Source organism: Trachemys scripta, chromosome 1 (assembly GCF_013100865.1).
Source record: "Trachemys scripta elegans isolate TJP31775 chromosome 1, CAS_Tse_1.0, whole genome shotgun sequence".
In the NCBI taxonomy this organism is placed as follows: domain Eukaryota; kingdom Metazoa; phylum Chordata; order Testudines; family Emydidae; genus Trachemys; species Trachemys scripta.
This window is the reverse complement of record NC_048298.1, coordinates 312,620,827-312,636,401: the sequence shown is the minus strand read 5'-3', so window position 1 is coordinate 312,636,401 and position 15,575 is coordinate 312,620,827. Positions and strand designations below refer to the sequence as shown.

Here is a 15,575-nt window from a genome sequence, read left to right as displayed (position 1 = left end):
CAGGACAGAGGAGGGTGACAAGGAGGAGGATTCAGTACAGACTGCTAAATAGCGTCACCAAAAGCAGTCTCAGCTCTGGAAGCAGGTACGACAGTGTAGTGCTGGGAAAAGGTGTGCACCAAAGACCAGGTAGTGGCCTTGCAAATGTCTGAGATGGGTATGTTTTCAGTAGGGTCACAGAGGTAGACTTAGCCCTGGCAGAATAGACAATCGCTCTGGGAGGGGAACACACAGCTTTGTAACAGATTAAGATGCACCCCAAAACTTATTTAGACAATCTCTGGATGGAGATCATGTTCCCCTTCATTTGTTCTGCAATAAAGATGAAAGGTCTAAGAGAAGTCCTAAAGTGCTTAGTTCTGTCAAGGTAAAAGACAAGCGCTCTTCTTAGTGTATGTAAGTTTGCTTCTTTTCTAAGAGTGAGGCTTGGGGTAAAACACTGGGAGATGAATCTCCTGATTAATGGAACTCTGAAGAAACTTTAGGTAGCAAATGAGAAGGGGGATGTAATGTCATCTTGTCACAACAGCACACCATGTATGGTGGATCAGCCATAAGGAATCCAAGCTCCCCTCCCCTCCTGGCTGAGGTGATGGCTATGAGTAATAAGATTTTGAGGGACAATTTGAAAGAAGTAACATAGGTTCAAACGGGGGAGGGGAGGTATTCCTCAGTGCATTAAGGACTAAGTTGGGTCCCATGGTGGAGTAGGTTCTTTATCAGGAGTAAGGAAGGTTGAACTGGCCCTTTTATAATCCTCAGAGTGGTCAGGTGAGCAAAGACTGGAAAACCTTCAACAGGGGTTGTAATAGCAGACCGGTGAACTATGACTGAGACCTGAACTCTGAGCTGAGAAACAATCTTGTGGATTTTAAATCCAGCAGGTAATTCAGAATATATGATAGGAAAGATTTGAGCAGAGGTACAGATCATTGGCTGTATCAAACTTGAAAATCTTTCCACTTCTGTAACTAGGTTTTCCTAGTTAGGCTGTGTGTACCTCTGGAGAGTAGTCCTGTTCGATGCCAGCAAGCCATCTATTAGCCAGACCTTGAGGTGATGTGCTGAGAGGCTGGGGTGGAAATCTGCTGGCAGGGAAAGGTGGAGAGGCAGCTGAAGAGACATGGGAATCATAACTGTTTTAGCTTCTTCAGGACTTTGAGCAGTAATGGCGTCAGGGAATAAGCATATAGCAGTAAGAGAAGTCAAGGGATAAAAATGGCATCTCCCATCGAAGAGAATCATCTGCACTACATGTTGGATGGTGTCACAAAGAGATCTAGCTCCGGATGACTCCAAGTAAGACATACCCCTTCAGAATATCTCTCTCAGTTCCCACTTGTGGTTGAGGCAGAAATGCAGACTGAGGGAGTCCCCTAGGGTGCTCTTGCAGTCCTAGTAGATAAACAGCTGAGATCAGTATGCAGCGAGATATGTATGCATCTGTTCCAAAGTTTTATGGATTCTTCACATAAGGACCAGGATCTTACTCAGCCTTGTCATCGGAGATAAGATATTGCTGTTCTGTTGTCCAGCATTATTCTGATTGGGTGGCCCTGCTATGGAGTAGAAAGTGATGGCAAGTGTGATGGAACGCTCTGAGCTCTAATATGTTGATGTTAAAAGTTCCCTCCTGCGGGATCCATTTGCCCTGACCTGTGAAGTTATAAAGTGCGCACCCTAAGCTAGCTGGGGAGGCATCTGTAGTGAAGATCTCTGTGGAGGGAGGCTCTGAGACCGGAACTCCCACACACATCTTTTCGGGATCTTTCCACCAAGTGAGGGAGCTAAAGACCCTCTGAAGTGTGGACACCCACTTGGACAGACTCTGTTTATTGTGGTGGGAGGGGGAAATGTGTAAACAGTTCTCAGCCACGCTTGAAGACACCAGGAGTGTAGTCTGGCAAAGGGTGTGTTTCAAATGTACAGGCTGTCATATGGCTCAGAAGTGGCAGGAAGCCTTTCGTGTGGTTTGAGAGTTCATTTTTACTGTAGAAATGAGGCTAGCCATATACTTTGGTGGTAATGGACTCCAGAGTATCCCAGATGAAGTCTATTTGTTGTGTGGATATGAGTGTAGACTTTTCCACATTGGGGCAAAAGCCCAAGAAGTGGAGCAGCCATAAGGCCTTGCTGCACCTTGAGAAATGAGCATCACTTCAAGGAGCCAATTGTCCACGTAGTGAAAGTTCCGGTGACCACAATTCAAAAAGGATGCTGATAAACTGGAGAGGGTTCTGAGAACCACCACAAGAACAATTAAAGGATTAGAAAACATGTCTTACAGCGATAGACTCAAAGAGCTCAGTCTATTTAGACTAACAAACAGAAACTTAATGGGTGGCTTGATTACAGTCTGTAAGTATCTCCATGGGGAACAAATATTTAATAATGGGTTCCTCCATCTAGCAGAGAAAAGTTTAACACAATCCAATGGCTGGAAGTTGAAGCCAAACAAATTCAGACTGGAAATAAGGCATAAAGTTTTCACAGTGAGGATAGTTAACCATTGGAACAATTTACCAAGGGTTGTGGTGGATTCTTGACTGCTGACAATTTTTAAATCAGCATTGGATGTTTTTCTAACAGATATAGGAATTATTCTGGGGAAGTTTTACAGTCTGTGTTATACAGAAGGTCTGTATAAATCGTCACAGTGGTCCCTTCTGGCCTTGGAATCTATGAATTTATTAATTTCTCTTTTTAACAAATTATCACAATTTTTGTTCATGATATGTTTTATAAAACTAATTTATAAATCAAAACCTACATTCTAGGACTAAACAATCAAACAGTTACCCTGTAAAGAGCCATTAACAAATTAAAATTACCTGTTATCTCTGAATTGTTACAAGAAACATCTAAAATGACCATAACTGAAACCAATTAAAGAAAAATTTATCTAATTCTGTCAGTTTCTTTACTTCATGCATCCAACAGCATTTTGTGTATTGTCTGTTTCACTGGTTACTGAAACTACTTTTAACTTAGTTTTTGAAACAAACTAGATTTCATGCTGATACAGACCCTTTAATAATTTTGGCAATATCTAATAATCTTTACAGACATTTTAATTAAAATGCTTCTGTGGCTAAAATGGCTTCCAGATTTTTGTGGTTGCAATCAGAATTTTGCCTGTAAGAAAAACTATTGGCTGAAAGTTATCAAAAGAAATCCCTTTGTCTTCAATAAAGTGAATGCAGTGATTGGAAAGGTACTAGTCTGAGAATGCTGGAAATAGAAGACTTCGATTCTCAAAGTATTTATTACTTCTTTAGGGCCAGAGTGGTCTTCATAAGTCAATGATTACTGGCAGTTACAAAAAATGGTGTTTAAATATAAGAACGAACTTTGGTATCCCCTACACCATTGTATAGTTAGAGTTAACATTCAGCAACAGTTAACAGTACCCACTATGGATATGGATGGAGTCACAGGTGTGCATATCAGAAACAACATGGGTAATAGAAGCTCTCTTATAAAAACCCAGCTAATGCCTCTTTATAGATTTGAATGGATCACTTCTTAGTGGTTCTTTCATCATCCCAAGTCAATCCTTGTCCAAACCTGATGAGATTATTCACTTCATATGGGCTAACGAACACCAGATAACAACACTCTTCGGCCACAATCAACTATCGAATTGCCTAGATTTTGATATTCAGAGTCAGGCATCTGACTTTCCATTTTCATTGGGACCAGCAGGATTTTTAAAGTGACAGAAAAACTATCAGAGTAATAAGGAAAGGGGATAATATTGCAGCGTTCATGATAGTTTGTCCTTGAAAACAGCAATACTGAGCCCAGACTTTGTTTTAGGTCATAAACTTATGCAGCCCAGTTAAAAAATGATAATGATCAGGAACAAACAAAGGAAATGGGTTAACTCCCACCCCAGTGAAATGTACGAAAAACAGAAGCAGTTGCTGTTGGGCTGTGGAAGCACAGCCACTGCCATCAGAGGAAAACTGGATAGTTGCTTGGTGCTATTGTTCTGGTTTGGCCAACCTGCCAGTGGCACCTTTTTGAAAATAAAACGCTAGAAAGTTATGTTTTCCAAACAATAATTTATTCTTGAATTTTAAACTACTCCACTGCAAAAGCACAGTAAACATGTACGACACATTTCTCTCTCTCTCTCTCAGTTCATGAGAAATAAGGCAACACTTTTTACACAGCCAATATTCTGATCATCAGCTTTTTAAGTAATCTGAAAGGTAATTTACCTGACAAGACCTGCATTCAGAGTTCTATATTTCTCCTGTGAGAGTTGTTGACATTTCAAAAACGAAATGTTGCCAGCTTGGTTTGTTACACTAAAGCTTGTGGGGAAAATATTGACCTGAGATCATGGTAGGTAGGTGAAAGGAGAAGCAATTGAAGTTCTTACAAAATCTCTTTATTTATTTAAAAGCCTATAAATCTAATCCAGTCTATCTAAGGCAATGTGATATGTTCCTTGCTGTCTTCTTGAATTTCTTTACACTACGGGATACAACCAGACTCCAGACACATGCAAAGGAACAGGCACCAGGATGGCAGCTTTCGCTGGTTTCTTTGGCCATTTTAATTCCACCCACCACCAAAAAGAAATCAACTTTCAGACAGGCATCTAGAAGCCAAGGGATTAATTTACCGTGCAAAACTGTATCAGGATATATGCTGAGATATGGCTCTTTTTCATATTTTACCCTCCCAATACAGCTCCCCCACCAGCAGCAACCCCTGTGCTCCTCTGAGCTGAGACCAGAGGGGTTACTGTAACATTGGGGGAGGGTGGACTGCCACTCTACACGTCACTTATTTCTATTAGGGAGGGTGACTTGATGGACATGGGGAGGGGAAGGATACTCTTTGTCCTCTTCATCCCTCAGAGTGCCTTTGGAGCAGTTCTTTGCCCTAATGGCCTTGGTTTTTCTCCAGTCTTACAGCTACGGTAATCAGCTGGGAATGCAGCTGAAGCACTGTGCAGACCTTTAAAGTTTCTCCATAGCTGTCTGTCAGATTGCTGCAGGGACCTGATTCACCCCACTGTACAGCTGGCAAAACATAATTCACAAGGTTCTGGAAGGTGGGAGATAGAGTTACAGAGCCTCCCTGGGCAGGAGATGAGATACTGCTGCCAGATAATAGCTACCTGCCTGTTTGCAGGGCATATGGGTTCCACTCAATTTATTAACACTGTGACATAGACAGAGATTCCAGACCAGTGCAAGAAGTAAGAAGACTGCAGAAACTTTGTGCTCATTCATATGTGTTGAATGCAGCAAGTTCTCCCTGGGTTTCTGTGATAAGGTTTTAAACCCTTTTTTCTGACATGCTTAGAAGACAGTGAAATCATTCCTAACAATGATCATCCCTGCTGAGACGTCATGATTAAGCAGCTGTGTGAAAGATGTCTGCTTCTACAGAGAGCGGCTACAAATCTAAAGGCATCATCATCTGCCCCATCAGCTGTGCTAACATCACTTATTTGTTGTTTGCATACAACAATTCCATAACAGGTGTGCTGGAGCAAGTAATTTTCAAGTGATTTTTTTGTTGTAAACTTAAGGGCACAAATATCACACTATTCCCACTATTTATAATTATGAATATGTATTTACATCCTGACTACGTAACTAATCTGGGTTCAAAGTGGGGACCTGAATGGCTCCACACCTTATTCTCAATTTTATGGTAGGCCACATCAGATTAGAAAAAAACAAATGCAACTATTGGAAATTCAAGAACACGGAGAGAAACTTCCTGCCATTGATCCAGGAACAAAAGAATCACTCACAATCCACTCCATGTCTCTTTAAAATAAAAAGCAAATAGATATGGAGACATCAAAAAACACAGGTTTCCTTAAGGCCTGGCTTGGAAACGTACTGTGCCCTAGCCTCCCTAGGGTCTGTAGGATATCCTGTGGATGGCACACACTCGGATTTTCACTGGAGGCAGAAGACCAACTGGGCACTTTGAACCCTCAATATTCTCCATTTTTGCAAATATTTGCATTCTCTGTTCATGGCTACCAGTGCTAAACCGTGCAATCACTAATTAAATGTAACTAATTTGAATATTCTAACATTCACCTAGAGTCAGACCTGCCCAACCGCTCCACAGAACTCACCAACCTTTTCTTTTATTGTATGTTACTTTGAGACAGATCCTGCTTCCATTGGAGCAAGGTCAAGGCTGTTGTTTTTTAAGCTTTTAATGGAGTTAGCATTTAATCAATAAGTTTTGTACAGTTCAACCTCATAACGACTAGGGACAGCAGGGTTGAAATGCATTAGCAAAAGTCTATTCAGAACGCAAAGTGTGTCCTCCTGCACTATCCCCAGCATGAAGGACTCTCTGCCTGCCAACTGTTTGATGTTGGCCCTTGCAATGTGGGACAAAGATCAAAAATAAGGAACGAAACCAAATACTGAGCACTCAAATGCCATAGGAAGCTTGAAATCAGACAGGATTTATTAGCTACCAAAATACTAGAGCCAAACCATGCTCCCAAAGAAAGCATATTCACTGTCACTGTAAACAGGACATTTCTCTCGCTTTATAAACAGGAGATTGATTCATAACAAAAAGCTATTCCAACATTTCAGCCCAAAGAGCTTCATCAGGAAAAGGCAAGAGTATCTGAGCAATGTCCCTTCCTCGGAAAATTCTGTCACAACATGGGGGAATAAAGCTCTTATTTACACTCTGATCGCTAGATTTTAAGTAGTGGGATCTTTGTGTGATGCAATTTAACCGATCAACTTTAACTTGTTTCTATGCCAAAATGTTAAGGGTTTTTTTTAAACACATAAGGTGTGAGATTCCTGGCTTTACAGAGGACCAGCACAGAGCCAGTGCACCTCTTAAGTCCCACTTAAGATTTATTTAAATGGTGTATAGGCCTCATGCGGGACCTTTGCTCAGAGTCTCACCTACAGCACAATGTACTCTACAGAAAAATATGGAGATAGATTTTAAATTCTTCCGTGGATGCACCTCTAAGTACTGTATTAGCAATTTCATTTGTTATGAATGGGAATTTACTTGTACTCTGGTTTGCTGCAGTTATGTATAATGCATTTTGTATAGCTAATTCCACCATAAATATGAAAATTCAACAGCATGATAAATACTCTACTGCACCTTTTGTACATATATTATTAGTGAAATGAAAATCCAATCCCTGAAGAGACTTTTTACTATATAAGTAATATGTATTTTTGCAGATTTGTTCCTTTTAGGTAAGGTTTATGTTTGGCTTAGTAAAAATGGGCCAGCAATACGATGTCCTGAATCTGTGTATTATTTCACTGCAAGATTACTTATCTTGGACTCTCTCTTTTACTGTAAATTACTTCTTATTTTAAACTAATATTATAGTTTTTTCACAAAATAATGTTTTAAACATCAAAGTGCAGTCTCCATTTTAGCAACTTGCAACCTGGAAAGTTGTCAAGCAACTGCTTTAAAAAGAAATTTTACTTTCAACTCAAATACCTTAAGTTCCAGTGCCAACAAGAGCATAACCATGCAAACAGGATGACAACTGCTTTGAGTAGTTCAAAACAAATATTTGTCATACAATTCACTTTTCAACTGGAGCTTTCAAAAATGTTATTACAACTTTTTGCTGCTCTCTGAAAACACAGAACTGAAGTTTTGTTCTAACTTCAATACTATTTTTTATAAACCACCATAACACTTATTCTTACCCTTCCCGCTTCCCTCCTGCCTCGTTTACATGCTATAGAATATAAAAATGCAGGCATTGATCCTGCAAACATTTATACACAGGCTTAATTTCAAGCATGCAATTAGTTTCAGTGGACCAGATCCTCTGCTGGTGTATATTTTCATAGATTCATTGTCATAGATCCATAGTAGATCTGGCTCACTGGGTTCTTACATGCTGAAACATAAGTACATGAATGCCTTTGCAGGACCAGAGCCTTAATAATTCCCTATGATTTTCCCATTTACGTCTCTTCACAGGCCACTTACAAAACACTCTCCCAGGGCAGGATTTGGGCCAAAAAAGCCATCCTTTTAGAATTTAAAAACAACGAAGTTCAATTTCTATGAACTAAAAAAAAACAATGAGCAGGTTTTCAAAGTCGGTTTTTAAGGTTATTACCAATATTACCATTCAATATGTTTCAACAGTTAGAAGTACTGTAATTCAGACACCATCTGGAAGGTCTCCAGTGGAAATGTCTTCCCACTATGTTCTATAAATCTATTTGAGAAAACACATTTGCAGGCTCCTTTGAAGAACTCCATCATATTGATTACTGCTGAGTCAGAGTTATGATTTCCCTGTAATTTCCCTTGTTCTTTAGTCCAAACAGTTCATTATGTAGGTAGAGACACCAGCAACTGACAGACAAGTTATACTTGAGTCTAATGTTTTATTATTATTACAGGTAATGGCTGGCTAGGGGGCGGGGCCTCAAGGGAAGAGGAGGAGAGGCAGGCCCTCATGGTGAGGGGGAGCTAAGGCCCACCTCAGCCCACGCCACCCAGAAGAGGCTGGCGCCACCCCTGAACCTCGGGCAGGCACAGAGCAGCGCTGCAGGGAAGCCAGGACAAATGCTGTCCTGGAGTCATTCAACTTGGGACCAGGACTTGAACTCTGAATTTTGGGACTGTCTTCTCTTCCTCTCTCTCCCCCACCTCCTTCAGGATGGTTGGTCACCCTAAGTCCAGAGAAATAGCAACAATCTCGGAGCAAGCAACCTGTAGTTGCGAGACATATACATTACAAAGTAATAAATAGGTGTTAAGTATTATTATTTAGCACATTTCATCTTTAAATCCCTTTACAAAAAGCACACTACACCTGTAATAGGAGGGTGGTAATATCTGTACACTACAGATGGGGAAACTGAAGCAGAGAAGGTAAGGGCCCAGTCCTGAAAGCCCACCATGTGTAAATCTCTATCTTCAATGGATTGTCTATGAAGAGTCTACTAACATGTTAAATAAATATCACCAAGTGCACTATAACTACTGTAGGCAACCCCAAACTACTGTAATTTTTTTTAATTAAATAAATAAAAATTATTTTTGCTAAACTGGGCAGCTGAGTCATCAACACCTGTCCTTTCAAGAGGACAAAGGAGTCACGTCACAAGGATGTGGCCTTTAAATAGGTCAGTTATATTCTTAACATCCTCAGCAGGAAGCACTGTCTGGTTTGGATTGATAGTCATTCAACTTCCAAAAATGTTAAGTGCTGCCCTTCATCTATTGGTTTTTGTTCAAATCTACCTCAGATTTAGCTAAACTCAATTTACACATATGCCGGCTTCTTTCAGGCTAAAAGAAGACACTCTGGAATCTTGCACTGTACCAAAGAGGTTTGCTTTGGTCAAAAGATACATTGAGTCTCCATATTATAACTATGCACTTTCAATATCACTAGTTCATTCTGCTTGAGTAATTGACAACTATAATCCAAAGGATGTGGGTTTGTGGGTTTTTTTGTTTGTTTGTTTTTAAATGAAAGCACAGGTTGTCAGTGGTCTGGCAACCTACAATCTGGATTTTTTCACACATCAAAAGACCTGGATTCCTGTGTAGATTTCTCTAAGCCTACAACATCAAAATCACAATGGTCTACCCTGCACATTATATTGCCTTAGGTTTTGTCTGTGTGGTGTATTTTGAAAACCAGCATTGCAACATTTTTAACACCAATATAACCATGTGCTTCATAGTTATCACAGATTAAATTATTTGCAGAGAAAAATAAATAAATACTGCCCACTTTCAATTCAGCAGTGCAAGCCACCCATCAGTAATAGCACCACTTCAGACCAAAACAAGTTAAAAAACAAAACAGCACACAAAAGTATTTGTAGTGACTTATAGGAACCTACAGACAGCCACCATGCTTGTCAGCTAATTGCATCCATTTGGAATGTAACTCATGTCCTCTGGCTTCATAAACAGGCCTTAGTCAACAAGCTCAGGCAATGATTCTGTTGATAAACATTTGAGTACAATCTGACCCATTAGTCACTTGCCTGCTTTTGGGGGGCGGGGTGAGGGGGTACACAGCTGCCCCACCCCAGCAGCAGCACCAGGATGCATTGTGCCTTGTGGAAGAAAAGCACGTCCTGGAGCTTCCCAGAATATAGCAGCGCACAGCTGCAGTTACACTCTGTAAAAGACACAGCGTGAACTCCCCCTCTATGGACAACTCTACTGGCCATTCCCTTTTTACCACAACTTATGTAGCTAACACCTGCAGGAGTACCAATGAGGAGCAGTCTGCAATTGTGTCTGGCTTTTGCGTGCGTGCACAAGGTTGAGAGAGATTCCTTGTGCTCCCCTCTCTCTCTCTCCCCCACCCCTGCACCTGTTCAGGGCTGGCCAGTAGGGTACAATGGTAAACATGCAATTTCATATACATTCAGTGCTTTTAAAAAAAGAGCCCACTCCACTCTCACTGAAGTCAATTAACAGACTCATTGACTTCAATGGGAGCCAGCCTTAAAGGTACCAAGCTTGATCTTCAAGTCAAGTCATCCAAGTTGACAGGAAAGCAATTTCCTAATCATTTCACACATACTATTTTTTTTCCCCTTGGAAATTCCCAAGATGAGAAACAGTGGCAGTGCCAACCTATACAGGTTTTTTCCACTTGGGGAAAAATGATCTATTCTCAAGCTGATCATAAGCATGGGAGAAAACTAGCTTTATACCATCAGTCACTGAACTCCACCTATTGTCCATGTGAAAAGAGGATTATTTTAAGAGGTTTTAGGTAAATTATTTCAGGGAGTTCCCCTGAAGATGCTGTCTGGGGTATGAGTTGGATAAGTGAGCTGCCTTCTTAGCACAATTCAGTGATGGTTGGCCATTCTATACTTTTTAAGATGAGAAATGAGCAGCCAAAAAGAATATGAAGCTTAATAAAATGTTCAACAGTGAAATCATTGGATGTGTGTCTTTATTATAAACACACTATTTTTAACACAAGGACATGTGAATGAGTGCATTAGATTTCAGGGATAGAAAGAGTTTCAGTTATATGCTTTTTTCCTCCTCCAGAACCCATTTGCCTAGCTGTACAGAAGAGGCCTAAACTAAATATTTCCCCAAATTAACTAAAACTTCACTTCACGACACAACAAAAAATAAAAACATATAAAAAAGCATGATCTTGGACAAATTAGAAAATGAATATTAAAGAGATCGGCCTATAAAGAATTCAGCCAACCAAAAGAGGTTGTCATCTTAACTTCTGTTTACTATTTTTTTTTTTTTTTTTTTTTTTTTTTTTTTTACACAAGAATGAACTGTCTACCTGCATTCTTGGATTTCTATCAGCAAGAAGCTAGAATGGAATGTTTAAAAGCAGGACTTCATACTCAAAACTACATGAGAGGCAACAATCCGAAAGACTGTGGCATCCCAGTTAAGAAACTAACTAACTTTCCCAAACCAGGAGATTTTGCCATTATTATCTTTTATTATGAACAAGCAGGGTTCACTAAATTCCCTTCAGTGGCGCACTCCTATGAACATTCATCACTAGATGACTCTAGAGTCACATGAGCACATTCAGAAGGGGCAGCTGCTTTTCTTGATAGATGTACATTATTCCCTTCAACCAGATCACTTTATGATCCGGAAGAAGGTACAGCTAGTTGGACAAGTGTGTCACTATGATACTGCGCACATATAGGGCGGGGCACATCTTCCAAGAGTTGTAAAGAACAGACTTCTGGAAAAAGCTGCTGCCACCATTCCCTGTTTGCACAAATGACCTCTAGAAAAGGAATGTGTAATCAGTGCCTGGGGCTGGAGACATAAAAAAAGCAGCTAATTTGAAGGAATCCATTACAACAGGCGGGGGGGAGGTGGGAGCAGGAGACTACATAAGAAATGTCCCACAATGGGACACTTGATACAGCCCCACCTGTTCCCAAAACCTTTTAGAGATGCTACTGCCTTAAGGGCTTCCCGCAGCAAATAGCAGCTGTGGAGAGATGTGCCACAGCTGTTTGCAGCTGGAAACCCCTGAAGCAGCAGCAATAGCACTAGTTGTATTCACGGTTTGGGTTTCATTCGCTGCTTGTTGCATTCTCACTCCCTTATCTTCCTTGTCCCCCTCCGAAAGGAAAAAGTCACAGACATACACAACCTGGCTGTGGGAATCTCACCGGAGAGTCTATTAAACAGGGGCCTCTAGTACAGCTGCATGGTTCAAAAATAAACAAACCATCCAACAAGAAAATCTTAAAATCAAACTATTCAAGTCTTCTCATCAAAGTGTTTATAAAAATCAGACCTCCCCAAGGCAGAGGTTTTGAAGGAGAGCCAATCAGCTTTAGGTAGCTTATTGTCACTGAATCAGCTACTGCCATTGACACAAAAAGAAGCAAAAGCTCAGACTATGATTATTGTCTGTCTTCAGCAGCACCCAATATAGATTGGGTACTGTAGGCAGCAAAGAAGAGTTTACCCTACCCCTGAAAGTTTACAATCTAGAGACAAGTCAGAGGGTGCAACATACAAAACTAACAGTGCAGGTTCCATGAGCCAGTGAGCCCTTAGAAAGCCTCCTGAAGTTACACTGAGAAGTTTGCAGCGGTTCTTTTCTTTCCCTCAGTTATGCCTGGGCGTCCCGGGACACGAGGAATTACAGGTGATTACCAAATAATGCTGCAGTGGGAGCATTACTCAAACAGCATGGGGGAGAAGGGGAAGAGCAGATGGGACAACTCTCATCTCTTAGTCCAGCACCTCCACCTGGAGAGATGTTAGTTCTCTCTACCTAGGCAAGCTATGCATAGGGTTAGGCTCAGTAATGTACATTAAGCACTAGTAAGCTAATAGGTGCACGTCTGAAAGCGAATGGGGCAGGTGAAGGGGGGGGGTAAGTTTCGCCACTGGGTTTGCATTAGTCCTGTAAATACTCGTGATAAGAAACAAGAGAGCGACTTACCATCTCGCCTGAGATTAGAGGATCGCAAGGCTTTTATAGATCCGCTCTGGGCAGTGGTGCCCTGACGGCTGCAAAAGTTTGCACAGACTACAACGTAGAGAAGGAGGCGGACGGACAGTTGCATTGGGATCCGCTGTGAGGGGGACCGTATCTGCCCAAAGAAACCCGGCTCCCTCCTCCAAGGAAGCCTCCCTCACCTCTTTCCCCCTATGGGGTGGGGTGGTTTTTTGGATGCTGAGTCAAAAGCCCCTGAGCTACTCTCCGAGCTGCCCCCAAACTTCCTGCATTGCTGAACTTTCTGCTGGGGATCGCTGCCTTCCGAGCTCGGCAGGTGATACGGCAAGGGGAAGGACAGGGCGAGCCCACACCCCACCAGCAGCGGCAGCAGCAGAGGCTGGCGAAGTGCCCCTAACTCGGCAGGAGATCACAAGGTGCCGCTGCTGCAGCTGGGCTCCGAGCAGGCGGGCTGGGCTGAGCCAAGCCCGGAGACACACACTGACCCCAGCCTTGGGGCTGCCTCTTCCTGCTGAAGTTGCTGCTCAGCGGTGGCGGCGGCGGCAGCTGGTGCCTACAGGCTCGGCAGCCCCCAGTGCAGCGCTGCAGGCGCGGGCAGCGCACAGCATGTCTGGAGGGAGCGGGCTCCTGCCGTGTCATTCGGGAGGAAGAACACGGCGGCGGCGGCTCCTCCAGGGGGAGGAAGGAGGCGGCTCTGGCCTTGGGGGCGGGAGGGGCAGTGACCGGGGAAAGGCAGCGTGGCGGGCCAGGCCGGGGGGTGGAGAGGTGGGGCCAGCTATGGCCGGAGAAGGAAGGCGGCGCCGGCCAGGGGGCGCCTGAGGGGATCAGGGTGGCGGCTCCAGCCAGCTAGTGCCTGCGGCTCACTGGGCCGTCTAGTGGCCAAGCTGGCCCCGCCTGTTCTCATGGCCATGGGGCAGGGTTCGAAGCGTCCCCTGGTGGCCACAGAGAGCCCCTCACGCTGTGCCAAGGCGAGGGGTCAGCGCTAGGCGGCCACCCTCTGAGTGCCCATGGCAGCGTGCCTGAGGTGGAGCAGGGTTGGGAAGGTAGATTGTAACCCTTCTGCCAGTGCACCTGCCATAAGAAGGGCGGGGTCCTTATTTTAAGGGATTCGCCTCAGCTTTTTTTGTATCAAGCCCCCTACCCAGTAATCTGGCAACCTGTAAACGCTTGGCCTGACAAATCTGCACCCACTGGCAAGCAGAGAGGTTTAAACAAATGAACTTTGGGGGACGGGAGCGGAGAAAAGGGAAAGACCAGTGTGAAGTGGGACAAATATTTACAATTTAACACCTTCCACCATCGTTTACCTCAGGGTGCATAAGTCACAGTCCCAAACATTTGGACCCTGAATGGCTGTTAGTCTCTAAGGTGCCACAAGTACTCCTGTTCTTGATGCACTTCTGCCTCCCATCCTCCCACTCTCAGTTTGTGGGTTCCCAACTTTCTCACTCACAGCTTGTGATTCCAGGAGTCCAGGAAAATCAGGGTTCCTGTTTCGTAGAACGGAAGTTCTGGGGCTCTACCACCTATCTGCTATAGTGATTTCAACAAGTATGACAGTGAAGCCTCACCTGAATTGCTAGGCTGGCACAGACTGTTGCTGTGAATTCCTCTGCTCTCATTCTGCTGCTCGCCTGCTGGAAGCTATATCCTCTGGGTAAATCCACCTTCCTCTTTGCTTTGGGTGTTATGGCTGGACCCAACTGCTCTGCCTGGTGCTCAGGTGACTGGAACTGCTGCTGGTCTTTGACCTTTGTTTGCCACTGGCTAGACAACTGAAATCTCTGGTGAAGTCTGGTCACATAAAGCACTTACAGCTTTTTACTCAGCTCTCTCTGATGCAAGACAATCAGTAGTCTTAGAAACCCCTCAGAGTCCCTTCTACCCAAAGCACTTTTACCAGCACCAAGCCCCTTAGCTCTGGCCAGGACCTTTTACACCACCTTTAATTAATAAATAATTATTTATTAATTAATGGAGATATCCTATCTCCTAGAACTGGAAGGGACCTTGAAAGGTCATCGAGTCCAGCCCCCTGCCTTCACTAGCAGGACCTTGGCAAACATCAGTTTTCATCAGGTGACCCCATACCCAGTCATTGTCCAGGCTTTGCCCAGGTGGGTTCCCAACAGGGTATGCTCAAAATTAAGTGTCCCAAATACAAAACTTTATCAAATTATCCCCCAATGTTCACAAACTACTGGCAGTTGATATTTTAAATGAGGTAGTGCCTCACTCAGTCAACTCCCCTTGCTCTCCAGCAGATGACATTAGAGAGCTCACTCAATTACAGTACCTCTATTCTCTCCTAGGGGCTTCAGGCCACAGAGCTTACAAGATGGTAAGTCAAGAACTCAAGCAATAAAAATACAGGGATAAAGCTGAAAACTCATCTTAAACTCCACCCCAGGTGCTTATGCCTTGAAATAGCTCTCTGTTTACATCATCGTCATCATCATCAAAGATTTGTCAATTAATTTAACACATATTATAAAACAAACAAGATTATTTATACAGTCAGTTACGATACAATACATACAATAGAATGTTCAGAATTGACTTGCTTCTTAAGTCATGCACAAACCAAGACAAGGATGTAGCAAGTCAATTC

General features: G+C 42.9%; 1 protein-coding gene across 3 annotated transcripts in view; it reads right to left on the bottom strand.

Annotated features, from left to right (window-relative positions):
• PDGFD (platelet derived growth factor D) overlaps positions 1–13,652 on the bottom strand; it is a 182,753-nt gene extending 169,101 nt beyond the window's left edge. For 2 of the 3 annotated variants that reach the window (XM_034758871.1, XM_034758870.1), the window contains exon 1: positions 12,950–13,652. In XM_034758871.1, coding sequence (XP_034614762.1) covers positions 12,950–13,073 — 124 coding nt within the window. In that variant the 5' untranslated portion in view covers positions 13,074–13,652. The remainder of the gene's footprint in view (positions 1–12,949) is intronic. The other variant, XM_034758869.1, reaches the window with a different exon arrangement.
• Positions 13,653–15,575: the final 1,923 nt, after the last annotated feature.